The 17,507-nt window shown below is 43.6% G+C and overlaps 1 protein-coding gene across 1 annotated transcript; it reads left to right on the forward strand.

Annotated features, from left to right (window-relative positions):
• Nucleotides 1-1,158: 1,158 nt before the first annotated feature.
• Nucleotides 1,159-8,768, forward strand: GCM1 (glial cells missing transcription factor 1; the record flags this gene model as incomplete). The annotated part of the gene is made up of 5 exons (XM_082755717.1): nucleotides 1,159-1,260; nucleotides 2,947-3,199; nucleotides 4,205-4,317; nucleotides 5,327-5,455; nucleotides 8,214-8,768. The coding sequence occupies 5 exons, from the start codon at nucleotides 1,159-1,161 to the stop codon at nucleotides 8,766-8,768; spliced, it is 1,152 nt and encodes a 383-aa protein (XP_082611843.1).
• Between the last annotated feature and the right edge of the window lie 8,739 nt (nucleotides 8,769-17,507).

Consider the following 17,507-nt stretch of genomic DNA (forward strand, 5'->3'; position numbering starts at 1 on the left):
TAACTAGATATGTATGACTCACTGTAACTTTGGGTATTTTTTTGTTATTATGAAATTATCTGTGTCTTTCATTAAACTTTAAGGTAATATTTAAGTATTGTTTTATCTTTATCATTGTAACATAAAAGAAATATTCTATTTTCTCTAATAAGATGGAAATTGAAAATCAATTTCTAAACCATCTCATTTTGTAAAGTAATTTAAAAAGCAGTGGGATTGTCATTTTGGATTATATAACAGAATATTTCATGTTTTGGAGCACACAATAGTACAGGAGTTATTTATTTAGTAGATTCATCCTAGTTTTCCAATGCAGCTCATATATTTTTTCTCCTGACCTTACTAACTCCATCTTTGTTGAAATGCAATATGAAAATACAGGAGGATCTGGTGTTTCCTGTATGAATACGTACAAGGACCTGAGTATTTCCAAGTAGTGATGTCCCCTTCCCCTATAGTCTAATGTCTCATTTGAACCTCTGCTGGCCTGTGGTGGTGTTTTGTTTTGTTTTCACTTCAGTCTGCTGCCGAGGAAGGAAAATACAGGTAAATACCTGTACAGGAAAATACCCAACCTCCTTTTCCACACTTCCCTCATGCAATTGATAAGCTCTCAGAGATGCCAACAGTTTTTGAAGTGGCTGAGAGCCATCTCATTTGGCATGATGCAGCAGTCCCCTCTTGTTGCTCACCTCCATCACATGCAGTACATGAAATGTCTACTGAATAAGCAGCAACTCAAAGCACCCTTAGCAGCCATCGAGCTCTTCAATCAGTTTCTCTCTGGAAATATTCATCCAGAGTTAGACCACATGTTAAAGAGTCTGTCAGAGGAGTTACAAGACTGTAAATCTGGTGGGACCCAACAAAATAAAGGAGACAACAGCACGATTTGCTTGCTATTAACCGTGCCTCTGTAACATCACAGTCTATCTCTAAGCTATATTTTCCACTGCATTGCAGGCTTGCAAAACTTTTAATGGAACAAGTTTTTCTGGCAGAAGAACACTGATTTTTATCTTTAATGAGCAGCCTCTCTATCATTTAGCTTCAGGAAACAGCTTCCTGGTTGTAAACTGCTTGAGAGAGCTGACAGCCAGTCAACTTCAAAAGCAGCCAGTAGAGACTTTCTTGCAAAGTTTGGGAAGGAATTAAAAAATGCTGAGGGCTGCAGACAATGTTGTTATGAAGCAGGAGGGCTCTGCTTCCCGAAATGGAGAAATGACAAGTTGGGATATCAATGACATCAAACTTCCCCAGGTATGTGTCCGTGTCTTAGAAATTTATCCAGTTTTGATGAGTCTTCTCCACTTCAAAAATAACCTCAAACTCTCTCTCTTTCCTCTGCACCTTGTTGCCTTTATGCTTTTCATGACCATAAGTTATGGGACACTGTTTGGCTGAAGGGCTAGAAAACAGCCAGTAAAATACCAAAGTTTCCATGCATGTTCCCTTTAATATATTATTGAAAAAGCTGTTGATGCAGTAAATATAGCGACGCTGCAGATACATCATCCTTCTAGTCCATTGCTGGATCAGATGCAGAGAAGGTGGGAAAAAAAAAATCTCTTGCTTTGCATGCTCAACTGGAGACACCTGGGACTTGAATTTTGTTGTGGGAAGTGTTTTAGGAGAAGAGCACAGCACCCACAACTGCCTTGCAGCTCTGGGTGCTCAGCCTTGCTGCAGACCAGGCTGCAGGGAAGCGGGCTGGCTTTTGGCATGGGGCAATGCTCTTTTTGGGCACCTAGGAAGATCTTGCCTCCTGAGGGCTGGAAGTCTGTTTTGCAGAGATGTGCTGAGAGGCAGCATGGTGGTCTTTCCTTCCCTTTCCTTCCCTCAGTCCTTTTCTTGTTCACCTACCCCAAAATCTCACTCATGCTCTCACTGAAAACCCACAGCACCCTGCAACCCCAGTGTCATCTCCCTGTCTCTCACCTTAGTACATTTGTGCCAGATCCCTCCTGCTGGGCTCCTTCACCATCCAGCTTCACCTTTCAACCCTGTCTTCTTACCTGATAACCAGTTTCCTCCCTACTCTCTCACTGTTTTTTGCCCAAAGCCTCCACGTTCCAGGCTACCTCCTTCGCTGTCCCCCACCCCAAGGTCACCTTCACCTGCGTTTCAGCCTGCAGGCTTCCTCCACACCCTTCCCAGTGCTCTCCAGTAGCTCCTGGAAGAACACAGGTAGTTTTTTTTTTCTTCTCAGTTCATATTCTTACTGTTGTAATGGCTCTCAGTGGCTGGGATCAGCATTTTTAAAGAAAGTCCTATTAAGTTTTTGTACCCCTGCTAGGATCAGCCTTTTCCCTCCGAAAACATTAGAGGGTATGTTTTGTGCTTTACAGCTTACTGCATTTGTTTTGTTTTTTGCTTAGTCCACAGTAGGGAAAATAAAACCTGACCAAGTTGTTCCTTGTGCTGGAATTCAAAAAAAATTGCTGGGAAGTTTTTCATGGCACTTAGGCCAAACGGAACCATAATCCAGACCAAAAGACCTACAGATGTGGGAATAGCCTTGGTCTGATCCTGTATTTGCCCTTTTTCCAGCAAGACAAGCCAAATCAAGCCAAGTGACTCAGTGTAACGCTGCTGTTAATGGCCTGGATGGCAAAATAGGAAAGTATGTACTACTTTACTTCAGGTGCCCCACCTTTCTTCCCCTCCTGGGGCAGTCCTGTGCTGAGCTGGACCCACAGGTGGGTGAGAGCAGCCTGCTGGCCAGGCTTTCCTGATGCTTTTGGGCTTGCAAGGAGCCCTGGGGAGCTCAATTTTTGTCTTTCTTTCCTCTGCCACTTTCTCCTGGGAGCTGAGCTGCCAGCCAAAACTGCTGCTGTGGTGCCAGAGTCACCCAGACTAGAGGAGACAGGCAGAAGATCAAGTCTGCTGGCTCCTTCATCAGCTCTTCTTTTCCCTGGCCTAACACCAGCACTGGTGTCTTTGCAGGATGTGAGACAGACAGACTGGTTTCAGGAATGGCCGGATTCCTACGTGAAACACATCTATAGCTCAGAGGACAAAAATGCTCAGAGGCATCACAGTAGCTGGGCAATGAGAAACACCAACAACCACAACTCGCGCATCCTGAAGAAGTCCTGCCTTGGTGTGGTGGTCTGCAGCAACGACTGCTCGACCCTGGATGGGAGGAAAATCTACCTCAGGCCAGCCATATGTGATAAAGCTAGGCAGAAGCAACAGAGTGAGTATGAGGATGGTTGCTCTTAAATGGCAGTCAATGAGTGAACGCAAGATAAACCAAAGCAAAGCAGAGGAAACCCTTTGGATTGTCCAACCTCCCCTGTGCCACCCCTTACATTCAAATGCAACTCTTGATTTTGGAAGCATGCATTTTACATTTCATACTGCTGGGGACAGGGATGTTGTTTGCTTGTGTCTTTTAGTTGTTTTTTTTTTTTTTCTTTATTTCTTAATCTGTATTTCTGATGGAAACTGGTTAGAGGCTGATTTCTCAGGCCCATGAGAGAGGCTCCTGAGAAGGCTGTGCAGTGTAGGCACCTTCCTGCTGTGCTGTTCCTGGTGACCTGAGTGGTGGCTTCATTATTTCATGGGCCCAATAGTGATTCAGGAGAGTCTTGCAGAAAAGAAGATGCTCGTAAACTATGATGACTGGAAAATAGGCCTCGTACCCACGTCACCAGAGGCAAGACAGTGCAAACACAGAAAATGAGCTGGACACACTTTCTTAATGAAACTATTCCAAACACTTCTTGATTGCTCACTGGAGCTAGCACATACTGATTTCATAAACTGATGAATATTTCAGCTAAACAAAGGTTTTACTCAGGCACTCACTGAGGTCAGAGTGATGTCCTCTAAAATAATCAGACAAGAACATAGTTGACATTCCACTTCCAAGTTAAAAGAACTGAAAGAAAAAAGAAAAAAACATGAAACTCTGAAGGTAAAAGCCCTTTCTTTAGACATAATTGACCACACTAAATTAGAAAAAATTATAACAGAAATAATCTTTGCCTGTTGTATTTAACAATGAAACAGAATGAAGGTAATTTGTTTGCTTATGTTAAGTTTTATTTGTTTGAAATTTTTTTACGTAGTTTTTTCCTAGTGTAATTTCTAAGCTCCAGACTAGAAGTGGCAATCTACTACCAATGAAGCCTTGTATTGGATGGGATTCATCTGTCTGGTGTTTCATAGGAACTATTTCCCACTGTTTTTGCTCCAGGGAAATGCTGTCCAAACTGCAATGGACCCCTGCGGCTCCTTTCCTGCCGAGGCCACGGTGGTTACCCCGTTACCAACTTCTGGAGGCATGAAGGCCAGTTCATATTTTTTCAGGTTGGTATAAGATTACATTATATTAAGCAGGTTAATTTTAAATACTAATTTTTATATTAAGGACATAGTTTGTTCCAACAAATAAGGGCCATTGAATATGACAAGGTCAAATGGTTGTAAGGACAAAAATTTTCACAATGAGTATGAAAGGTCCAGAGCAACCTCACCTAGCTCTGAAGGTACCCCTGCTGGAGGTTGAGTTAGATCTCCAAAGGTCTCCAACCTAAATTACTCTATACTTCTATGATTTTACAGCATATTATATTTTTCATTTGGGCTCACACCAAAACCTGTTGATTTTGAAGCACTTTGCCTTAGGTACATAGGAACAAACAAATGCTCAAGGAATCAGGACTGCCATGTTATATCAATCTCTCTGAGATACCATGAATAGCCTCAGTATGAGGCTATCTCACAGGATTGTCCATGGAAAATGCCATCTATGCATTATATGCAACATATACCTGGAAAACAATGCTTGCAAATTTTTATTTAATGGGCACTTTCTGGGGGAAGTCATACTCCCAGTTTAGTTCCACAAACACTGAGTTGTCTCCTGTTTTCCAGTCTTCTGAGTCTTTTTAGTTGTCTTTTGCTTACATGCAGGTTAAAAAAAATGATTAATTCTCAGTTGAAACTAATGGAAATTAATGCCCTGATAAACATGTCTGACGTCTAAGACTGAAAATGCCTGTAGGGGAATTGTAGCCAGGCTTCAGCTGACATTGTACTTTCAATTGGGTCTCCAGTGTGGGGTGTCTCTTCTGCATATAAATGTGGTGTACTGGTTTATTGGGATTTTTATTCCTTTAAGGGGATTTCTGCCTCATCACACTTCCTTTGAGATCTGTTTGTTACCTGACCTCACATTAAATAAGTCTTATTAAATACAAAGCATTAAATGAGGCCATGTGTATGTTTTTGGCCAGTGCAGAAAAAATATCCTGCTCCCTTAAGTTCAATAACAAGGCTGTTGCTCACTTTAACATATCACAATTACTTTCTAAAGTCCAAAGGGGCTCATGACCACCCACGTCCAGAAACAAAACTAGAAGCCGAAGCACGGAGGTCAGTCCAAAAAGCACAGACAACTTTTTCTCCACCATCTCCAAGGTTAAAAAGACTCCAGGAGATCAAGGTAACTTTTATTATCAATAAGTGAAATTGCAGGGTGAGGGAACCAACGTCCAACACACTTTACTGAGGAGGTTAGCTAGGCTTTGGTTTTGGTGGGAGTAGGCTTTATGTCTCTGCATACATTCAGGTGAAGAAGGAGCAGGAGTGTCCTGAGCATCCTGCTCAGCTCAGCACTGCTGTCGATTGCCAGCATCCCCCAGCCAGAGCCCCTTCTAATCTGGTGGCATCAGGAGATTAAATCTATACTGATAAACAAAGCACAGGTGGAGGACTATCAATTCACTATTCACATGGCCCTTGGCATGTTTTTGGCCGGTGTGAACTCATGGTTTTAGACAGTCTTTAGCCTCATCTTATTTAGTGGTGTGGACATAGTTTTAGATCTCTAGCTCTTTCCTGTTTTAAAATGCAAGAGTTGTCTTTAGAAAATTTTCCTACGAGTGCTGTGTTAGCACTGCCCTGGAAATTAAATTATTTATAAATAAATCTGGGAAGAAAGTAATTGGATATTTGGTCTAACCAGTACTGACAGTTAAGGAGAATATTAGTAGGTTTTAATTGGAGTTAACTATACTATTGATTACAGCACCTCATGAGAAAATTGTAACAAATGAACACTCAAAAACTGGGCAATGGCAATAACTGGGCTCAGGAGGAAGATTTGTGTGTGTGTGTGTACACATACATAAACACACTGCATACTATTTTACAACTGAATACAATATACAATATCACCTATGTTGTATGTCTATTTTATACTGAGTATGGGTGTGGAAGCACTTGTGGAAGAGAGCATCTACACAAATCCCACAGACCATTGTGTGCCTGATGGAGGGAACCACGTAGAGCAGTGAGGGTGAGGCTGCCTCTAGTGACATTCCTTGCAAAGGTTGCGTTACACTCACCTGCACACCACCAGTCTTCCCATGCCGTTTGTTTTTTGATGTGCTGGAGATGGTGTATCCTCCCCAGCCTGGAGTAAAGGATAGTATTTACAGCCCCTTTGTCCACAGAGGAAAGGGACAATAGGACCAGGTGAGGAAAGCCTTCTTAAATGACGTGGGGAAGCTGGGGAATCCAGGAGCCCAACAAATAGATAAAGAGTGAGCAGAGGAAGTCAAATCCATTTGAATGGAATATGAATTTAAAAGCTGAGCCTATTTCTGCTGGAAATATTAAAAAAGGACACTAAAAAACAGAGATAAGGAGTGACGCTGATGAAGACACTCTGACTTGGGATCAGACAGTTGGACAATATGTGATGGACAGAGAGTAACATCTTGACACAAGTGCATGGGAACACAAAGAGATGAAATTCCATGTTATTATGTTACGTGTACTGAAACAATGATTTTCATACTGTTGGTTTAATCATGTTCTTATGATCACACTGAATTAATTAATTAATTCTCACTTACTGAGCCACATGGCATTTTTTACTTTTATTCCGAAGTGTACATGTCTAGATGTCCAGAGCTCTTTGTCTTTCTCTTTCTACAACATCTTCCTTTTTTTTATTTTTATTTATTTATTTTTTTAACTTCATATTGTGTAGGAGTAGGAACTACTCCTACATATCACCTAATAAATATCTATCTCATAAATATCTAACAGGTCACTCTTCAGCTGCTCTGACTCCATGCAGTCAGGGTAATTCCATTTACCCTCAGCTGGCTTTTCAGTTCATTCCTCTCAGGCAGGTTCGTCTTGGAAATGACCTGTTGTATTCCTGGTTTTGCCATGACCAGATGTGATACAACATACTCAGCAGTCTGATTTCACTTGCAGAGTTTGTGTTGCTGAATTTTCTCCTTAGAAAACTCAATTTTGATGTACTCACAAGATATGAGACAGAACAACTGTAGAAAATACATGAGTCCAAAATAGAAAAAGTGATATGTAGGATGTTTGCTTTATGGCATCACCTGTTTTTTAACTGAAGATGGGCTGGCCTTACATCAGGTCATTGGAATTTCTTCTCCTGGTAAGGAGTGAGCAGCTTAAAGGAGATTTGCTACTCTGGCAGTCAACAAGTCAGAAAATCACTATAATTAAATGTATGCAAAAGCAGGATTACAAAGAAATGAGACCTGTAAGTACTAATCAGAAATGATAGCCCAGAGTGAGTGTTGTGAAAGGAATTAAAGTGTGTAAAATTGTAATCCAATAATTAGGGCATTTAAAGAAGTTGAAAATTATCCAGGAAAAAAAATGACTCAGAAGAATAATTCCAGTGTACTGTTCCCTCCTTGAATGAAATATCTGTTTGTGGCACCAAAAAAAAAAAGAAAAAAAATCATTTGAAAATAGAAGTAAAGATTCTTAAAAAAAAATGGAGCATAATATTGGATCGGAAAGGTCACTTCAAAACAATCAGTGACAAAAATCTTTTCCAGTTTTTCCAAACTCTATAGAAATAATTCAAATTCTGTGGAAGCAAATTAGAATTAATATTAGAATAATTTTATTTTCACGTGCTTCTTCAGTATCCTGGCAGCTGTGAATGTAAGATCTACTGGTTATTTAATATTAAAAAGAGATTTGGGCAAAAACTGATGAACCAAGCCCACAGATGTGATCTCAGAGCCCCTGTTTGGTTTGTCCCAAAGCCCCTGGGCACTACTCTGAAAGGAGGCCCTGCTGTTGTGCCTGCTTCATTACCCACGTTAATTGAAAGCCTTTTTGAACGCATCGACCTGCTGTTGTTTTATGTTGCTAAACTGGATTGCGTTTCACTAAACCACATCTTCCTTTCCAAGTCTCTGACAGGTGAGATGCCCACCCAGGAGGCTTTGCCTTTGCTGCTTTCCAAGCCAGATGGTTACATGCTACCTGCCAGTTTTGGGGGACATTTAAGCAAATGCTCTCCAGAGCAGACACCGAGCAGCTGCTTTGGGCAGCCGCCGTACCTGAGGGCACCTGGGGAGGATGAGGAGGGCCGGGCGCAGCCTGCCAATGGCAGCTCACGCACACAGGCCTGGAGCAGCACCCAGCATGTCCCCTGCGTGCCACCAGTGTCAAAGGGTGGCCATAACCCCCTCAGACCCAGTGCTGGTCCTTCAGGGGAGGAAACCTGCAAGAGAAAAGGCCCTCTGGCCTACAGCAGCGGCTGCCATATCTTCCCTCCTCCACCATACCCGCCGCCTCAGCAAGGGCCCTGCCTGGTGGGGTCACACCACCACCACCACCATCACCACCACCACCTCCCAGTGCTCCTCAAGGGAAGCCAACGAGATGAGGAAGAAGCAAAGCACTGTACAAACCCCAGCTACTGCAACAACGACATGTTCTTTAACCTGTACCCGTTACGGTGACTCGGTTAATATTTCCTCTCTGTCATCCACTTCTGGCAACGGGGCTAATTCTCCCTCTCTGGCCACCATGCTGATTCCCTCTTTATCTTCTCTTTTACACCTGAGGAAGGGCTTTTGTGCCTGCAGACCCCTCTCTGCTCTTCTTTTCCTAAAAATAATTATAAAAGTAAATAAATAAATAAATCTCCCACTATTTCATTGATCTAATAAAAAGCATCATCACTTCCTACAAACTACCTCGCTACCATAGCATTTTGGTAGCATTTCATACCACCAGTCCTACAACTGTACAGCCTGACCCAGTTTCAGGTATATATAGTTTGAATGCGCCTCACTGCTTTTACCATCCACTTTTCAGGTCTTTCATTGTAATCTGTAACAAATCTTTCAGCATCCTTTCCTACACATCACCCTATTTTCTAACCACTTCTGTAAGCTGTATTTCACCAGGAGCTATCCATTCCCTAACATCTGTTTAAAAAATATAGAGTGCCAAAATTATTACTTTTTGCCTGAATTTAGTGATCTATCTTTGAGATATTTGGCAGAAGTTTCTTTACCTTTTTCCCATAATTCATATCTGACTTTCCCAACCTCTTTTGCTCTCTGTACCATGTCTCAGATGGCCACCAGCCCACACCATGCAGAGGGAGGCACCAACATATCCCCACTGCCAACTCTGCAAGGAAGAGATGAAGGATATCGAGTCTGGAGCCACATTTCACGGTTTGTTCCTTCAGCATCCATGGCTCCATGCACTGCCCAGCCTTTGGAGTCCAATACAGCATTGGCAGTCCCGACCAGCCCCTGCCCTACCTGTGGAGCAAGCTATGCCTGAGCAAAATAACTTTTTTATTGGGATGAGTTTGGGAGGACAGTATTACAAAACAAGTGGCAATAAAAACTTCACAGGACCTCAGACTGCAGCATATCTGGTGTCCATCAAAACAGGTTCGGTGTTCTCATATGTCTTTTTTTTTCTTCTTGTTTTCAACCTTTTAGTCTTTTTTTTTTTTTTTTTTTTTTTTTAAGTACTTGGGAATACATTAGCTATTAGGGAAATGGCTCTAATTATGAAGGGTGGTGGATTTAAAGACATTTATGAGACATGCACAAATTATATTTATAGAGTGTTTCAAAATGTTTATTGAAATTTGTGAAACAGAGGATGCATAGTGATTTATTTTTTTTAATGTGGAAAAAAAAAATCTAAATGTAGATCACAAAATAACAGCCTGCTGTTGTAGTTGAGGGACAGTTCACCAATCTTTGATTTACTCCCATGCTACTATCAAACTCTGCTTATACCAAACTCTATTTGGTTTTATTATGGTTTGTGTTTTATTGTGGCTCAGTATCTTAGGAAGAAATATCAAGGGCAATAACAACCTGCACCTCTAAGACAGCAAAAGGAAATTCAGTAAGAGCTGTAAGCACTGTTGCTCTGAGAGGTGAGATGCAGGAGGGACAGACAGATCCCAGCAGGGTGCATGTCCCATAGCTGAGATTCCTCTGTGGCTGCCCAACCGGCCACACCAGCATTGACCCTGCCCACAGACACCTTGTTCTGCTTTGCCTCGCCTTTCCTCCAAATTCCTCACATCCTGCTTATAATCTCCTGCTTATAATCCTGTGCACCCAGGCCCCAGAACTGACCCCCATTTTGCGAGGACCCACAGCCCCCATTCACACAGCACTCATTGCACCAAGCATGCTTCCAAGTTAAACACCTTTGAGGCTCAGGGATATAGGACTATTCCCTTCTGAAAAGGAAAAAACTAGCACACAGGGTGACAACAGGATTTTTCTCAGGTAAAGCACAAAGAAGGTTTCCAGATCAGCACACTGCCAGGGTCAGTCTGACCTTATTGCACTGACTTCTGTGTTGGCAGTAACCCTCCCCATTTTTTGGTACAATCTGTACATTGGATAATTTCGGTGCCAGATTTATAACCATTTGGCTCAGAATATTAAGACACTAATCCCAGCTGCGAACTTTGCAAGACTGACTTTTTGCAACACGTTTGGGATATTGAAAAAAGAAATGTATGTACCTCTCTGCTTTAAGCCTCTCCTAACCACTTCTAAGGTATTGTGCTTGTTTATGGGCAGTGATGGGAACCAGAGGTGAAAGATGGCATCAGATACATTTTACCCTGCAATTTGAAGAAAATATCCTGAATACTGAGGTAGTTTGGGTTAGCTTTATGAAGACACACTGATCTATACGCAAGGATATACCCACAGGTAATTCTGCAACCATATTCTCTGCTGCAGAATATTTTTTTTTCTGCAACATGCAGCTGTAGCAAAATATTAGGAAGGCATCAGAGAAGCTACGAGATCAGGATGTGAATGATTACATAGATGAAGGGCTTTGTTCCAGCTTACAGGAGTTTCAGCCAGCTGTAACTACTGCCAAAGCTTATGTAAACATCCCTGCATGGCATGGATAGTCTACACTCACTGCTTTCCCAAGCTCTTAGCTTCAAAAACCCTGGCCTCAATGTCTAAAGGGTAATTCTTTGGGAGTAGTCCCAGTGCTTGCTTCAAAGCAAGTATTTTGATGTATAAGGGCTCTTCTAGGCCATCAGAGACACCACAGCAGTTACTCAGAATGACATGCAGAGCCAGATTGCATTTCACAGGAACATACATGTAGTATTTCTGAATTTTGTTCAGTTGTTTCTTTGTCTGACTCACAGAATCACAGAATGGTTTGGGTGGGAAGGGACCTCAAAGACCACCTAGTTCCAACCCCCCTGCCATGGGCAGGGACACCTCCCAGCAGACCAGGCTGCCCAAAGCCCCATCCAGCCTGGCCTTGAACACCTCCAGGGATGGGGCATCAACAGCTTCTCTGGGCAGCCTGTGCCAGGGCCTCACCACCCTCTGAGGGAAGAATTTCTTCTCAACCTCTAATCTAAACCTACCCTCTTTTAGTTTAAAGACATTCCTCCTTGTACTATCACTACACCCCCTGAAAAGGAGTCCCTTCCCAGCTTTCCTGTAGGCTCCCTTTAGGTACTGGAAGGCTGCTGTAAGGCCTCTCCAGAGCCTTCTCTTCTCTAGGCTAGACATCCCCAGCTTCTCAACCTGTCTTCAGAGGAGATCCTCTTGATCATCCTTGTGGACTTTCTCTGGACTCATTCTAATACATCCATGTCCTCCTTGTGCTGGGGGCCCCAGAGCTGAACGCAGCACTCCTGGTGGAGTCTCACAAGAGCAGAGCAGAGGGGGACAATCTCCTCCACCCTGCTGGCCACACATCTTTTGATGCAGCCCAGGACACTGTTGGCTTTCTGGGTTGCAAGCGCACATTGCTGGCTCATGTGGAGCTGTTTGTCAACCAAAACCCCTGGGTCCTTCTCCTCAGGGCTGCTCCCAATCCATTTTCCCCCCAGCCTGTATTTGTGCTTGGGATTGCCCCGGCCCAGATGCAGGACCTTGCACTTGGCCTTGTTGAACCTCATGAGGTTTACAAGGGCCCACCTCTCCAGCCTGTCCAGGTCCCTCTGGATGGCATCCCTTCCTTCCAGCGTGTTGACCACACCACACAGCTTGGAGTCATCGGCAAACTTGCAGAGGGTGCACTCAATTTCACTGCCCATGTTATTGGCAAAGATGTTAAATAGTGCTGGTCCCTCTAAATGCAACATTTAAAGATGAACTCTAGACATGTAACTACTACTTTATTGTTATTGTTGTATTGCAATAAAATGCAGTTGGATGCTTCCATTTTTTCATTTTTTGTTATCCTCAGAATATCATTGTAAGAAAGGGAAAGGCTTCTGTATCAGTCATGCTGACAGGGTGATGGAAATGCAGAACATGGATTTGACCCACATGTCCCAGGCCTTGGGCACAGACCTTGCCCAGTTTCTTCTGGCTTTCCTCTAAATTTCTGTGTGAAAAGAATTGCAAATTAGACTGAATACAATCAGATGTTTTCATTTTCAACCACTGACACAAAATCCCCTGCCTTTGGCAGAATGAGGCTATAAACTGTTTCTATGTGCAAGATTATGGGCTGCTTTCTAAAATGTGCTCCTAAATGCATTCTTGTTATTTCTAAACAAAAGAAGTACGTCAAAATGCTGGTGATAGAAAGCACTCCAGCGGAGTAAGGTTTAGGAGATACACTCCAAGTAATTTTATCAAAGATTTTCTTTCCTCTTCGCCTTTGTGAGGTTTACTAGCCAGTGTGTCTGGTACTCATGGAATTTTTTTTCTGTTTCACCTCAGTATAGTCACTTAGGGCTTTTTAAGTTCTTATGGCCAAGGAGTTATAACAGGACTATCTAATCTTTTACTTTACTGCACACAAAATGTAGTCCCTACGGTGTGTCTCGGCCGGGGGTCAGCCTGTCCATGCCAAGGTAGCAGCTGCAGGGTGAGGGTCCAGGAGAGGCAGGGGAGGATGGGGAGGTGATGTTGTATATTTCAGAGAAAAAAATGAAGAAAGCCTGCTGGTGTGAGATTAAAAATGGATGCAATCAGTAATCAAGGCAGAACATAAGTAGGATGTTAATGCTGCACATCTTAAAACCCTAACAATTTGAACCTGACTCTTGTGCAAGAAATGTCCTGAAGACTGGAAAAAAGCAAATGTCATTCCTACCTTTAAGAAGGACAAGAAGTCTGAGGAACTGCGCAGAGGGGGGGCTGGGAGCCAAATGACTGGAAAATTGCTGAGAAAGACTGAGGTCCTGGTGAATACAAAGCTGACCATGAGCCAGAAATGCATCTGTGTGGCAAGAAAGGCTAAAAGCCTTCTCAGGCAGTGTTACCAAGTGGTGCCTATGCCCCTCTGTGTGTCCATGCTTGAGCAGGGGTTGGGCCTGATGGGCTCCAGAGGTCCCTTCCCACCTCAGCCACTCTGTGAGTCAGGGAACAGTTACTCTATCAGACGGAGATCTTCTCAAGCCAGTTGCAGTCTCCAGATGCTTCTGCCTGAATTAGCCATGTACCATGTGGCACATCTGAAAAGCCATCCAGCAGCCTGACTTACTAGGGTCACCCCCAGGCAGCAGGACACGGCCTTTGTGGCCCTGCAGTCAACAGCAGAAGCAGTCTGAACGCCATAATCATCCTTTGCTCTTCTTCTTGGATTCCTTGATTTCTATGAGCAACACAAGATGATCTTCTGGATGAAGATCAGTCCCTTCGGAGGACAGAGCAAGCCAGGAATGTCTCTGACCAGCTTTTCACACTCAGTTTATTCCTTCTGTTACAAGCTAGTAAATGAAGACGCAAAACTGCCTTGGAGGGCTAGCCTCAGATGCAAGTGTTCCTCATTTCTCAGAACCAGTTATGCCAAGATTCACACTGCAATTCCTCGCGTTGTCTGGCAGCTGTATCATCAGTGACGTGACTCAAGTCTTCTGTTACCAAGCATTGCCCAATCTGTTTGCTCTTCTAAAGACAGTCATAAATAATACAAACCACAGCACGAGCAGTGTCCCCTTTTGCTTGTTGCTTTCTGTGCTTGACAGAAACTGTCAGGCAAAGGCCAGAGCCACAGGGCAACTGCGCATCCAGCTCCTTTTTGCTTCTAGAGGAGATAGCAAATGCCTGAAGCAGGATCAGGTCCCTCACCCCCTGTCCCTAAGAATGTGTCCCTACCAGGACATGGTGGGGACCAGCTGGTGGGGCCTTCACCTGCCCCAAACACCAGGTGAGGAGTGGAGGGGCGACCATGTGCTGCTCTCAGCACATCTGCAGCCCCAACCCTGGCTCCTGTGGGACCAGGGGTGGCAGGGTGAGGTGCTGGCATCCCAACCTTACCTGGACGGTGCTTAGGCAGCACGCAGGCCCTGACTGCAGTGAGTAAAGGCTACCACGTACACAGCTGTGACCAAACTGTGGATACTGTAAACACTAGGCGTTGTGGAAGGCTGTTTGCTAAACTTGCAGTTAAACTTTACACACAGCTGTACTGACAAATGTAAGAAAGCAAGGCTTATCTTCAGCCATAAGAAGTAAATCTCCATATCCATGATTTGCAGGAGAAGCCCTCTCAAAAACATGTCTGCAGGCCCTCCTCTGCTTGGTGAGGCTGCAGCCTCTCAGCAGGGCTGAGATGAGGCATCCTGCTGCAGGCAGCCAGCGCTCAGCCCTCCTCAAGCTTGTCCCTCTGCTTTCCCTGCTCTTGCCCAACTCCTTGATAAAGCACGCAATTTGCTCTTTCCTGTAAAACTTGAACATTCCTGTAAAACCAACGCTTTCTCGAAAAGGTCCCTCCTGGGTGCCAAGGGAGCGCTTTGGTATTTTTAAATGGTTGGTCTCTCAGAAACCCTGTTCCCGTAAGAGATGAAAACCTCATTATGCAGCACTGAGCTTCAAGTTTTTCTAAATAGATACTTTAAAACACTCCCAGTGAGTACCTGCATCAAACCTGTCTGAACCCAGTATAATTGAAACCTTGGTCACATTTATTCATTACCTGGTCAGCAGGTCCAAAAGTTATTGATGGAAACAGTCATACTGACAGTATGACTGGGTAATACTTATTTTTATTTATTTATTTATTTACTTTTGAGGAGGAGGGGAAGAGCTAGCTAAAAAATTGATCTGCTCTCACAGGGCTTGGAATCCAAGCACACGTCAATACCAGTTCACTGAAGAGTGAGTGCAGCAGATATTGCTGCTGCTGCAAGAAGTTGTGGTTGTGCAGACAAGCTACATAATGTGGTCTTTATTTCCATCAAAATACCCACCTCATCTCCATGATGACCATAATATTACCAGCTGTTATCCCTTCTTAGTACTGTTGCTAGCTAAGTGCAGAAAAGGGAGCAAAAAACTCTCTCACTAAGATCCTTGCTCAGGATCTCCTTTTTCTTTCCAAAAAATGCTAGTCACGGCCCTGCAAATGGCAAAGTGGCATTAGGAATGACAGGTAGTTGAGACAGACTCCCTCTGGAAAACTATTAGGGAAGCAAATGTAATTTCTAATTGCCAGTGACCCAGAAAGTCCTGATTTACCTTATCCTAGCCACACAGGCTGTTTGCTCTTATTTAGAAGGAGCAGAGCTGGGGGAGTTTGAAACCACCTCCAAGGAGCTCACAGTCCCTGCGTGCAATTGATGGTAGCTGTATAACCACAGCTTAATGCTCCTTCAGTTTTGTAAATAAGTTATTCTCTGTGTCTGGCTCTTGAATGAGCTTGAGTGCTCATTCAAGCACTCAAGCCTGCTTGAGGCCTGGGTTTCGGGAAAGCTCTGGATCAGAACGAGAGCAAGCTTCGTTCACACACATCTCAGTGCAGGCCAAGATCACTTCTAGATCACTTCTACCTGCAAAGTGGGTAGTTTGGGCACAGCTGCAGCTGGGATTGTCAGCCAGGTTCTCCATCATTAACCCCAAAACGCCTCATGACAAAGGCATACAGCCAGTGCCAGGGTGACCAGTCAGCCAGAGTGCCCCAGAGAACAGCCCAGCGCCTTGCACAGCAAGAGACAGAGCGGGACCCATCCCCATGGGCTGTCCCCACAGCTCCAGGGCTGCTCCGTCCCCAGGCCATGGGAGCATGCAGAGATGTGGGTTTTGCATCATTGTGCTTCAACCTACCCTCCACGTCACTATATGGACAATGCCCAAATCAGCAGGCATACTCTGAATACATCTGCAGCACAAGGGCTCCTGAAAAACTGAAGACTCCTACTTTTGCTCACTTTTTTCAGTCTTTTATCACTTTAAAACCTCTGCAAATAGGTGTGATTTTAGCATAAGACAATCAGAAATGCTGCTGTGTGGAAGCTCAGAGATCACCAGCTGATCATCAGGAAGCCCCATTGTGATTTCTTTGTCCCAGTGAGGGACAGTAATCACATACTATCTGCTGTATGATTTGGGTTTCATAAAAATGTTTCTAAATTAGAGTCCCTTGAAAGGAAAGAAGAAAAACTTGATTCACAGCTTTGCACATACCCAGACAAATATTCATCTTATCATCAGCTTAGTTTTTGCTGTAGTTTTTCAGGTTCTACAAACTTTTTCTGTCCTTCCTTCCTTCCTTCCTTCCTTCCTTCCTTCCTTCCTTCCTTCCTTCCTTCCTTCCTTCCTTCCTTCCTTCCTTCCTTCCTTCCTTCCTTCCTTCCTTCCTTCCTTCCTTCCTTCCTTCCTTCCTTCCTTCCTTCCTTCCTTCCTTCCTTCCTTCCTTCCTTCCTTCCTTCCTTCCTTCCTTCCTTCCTTCCTTCCTTCCTTCCTTCCTTCCTTCCTTCCTTCCTTCCTTCCTTCCTTCCTTCCTTCCTTCCTTCCTTCCTTCCGTTTTAAAAAACCACACTCCTTAAAAAGGGAGCAAGTTCCAAAGGAGACTGCTGGCAACAGTTTTGTCGGCTGCTACAAAAGTTAATGCTCCTCCCCCACCCCCCAGCCTCTTTCCTCTTTATTACTACTGGGAAATGTTGCTGACTTTAATATCTGTAAGTTTATTTTTCCCAGACTTTACTTTCCAGATCACCATCTGTCTAGACACTGTCAATTACTAATATATGTACTCAAGGTGAGTTTAAGGGTATTCAATATTTTCTTCTCCATGTGATTAAATTTCCAGGCAGTACAGAACCAACCCACTACATTTGTGTTTGTCATTTCAGGCAGATGTCACATAATCTAAAACAAATTAAAGACCTTTTCATCGATTTTTGCTGAAACCAGCATAGAGAGGTTGTGGGAAGTACAATGAACTTCAGAGGTCTTCTGGAAGGTTTCAGCTATCTTTGCCTTGGTATCCCC

Source organism: Aythya marila (assembly GCF_965140915.1).
Source record: "Aythya marila genome assembly, chromosome: 3".
Lineage (NCBI taxonomy): Eukaryota > Metazoa > Chordata > Aves > Anseriformes > Anatidae > Aythya > Aythya marila.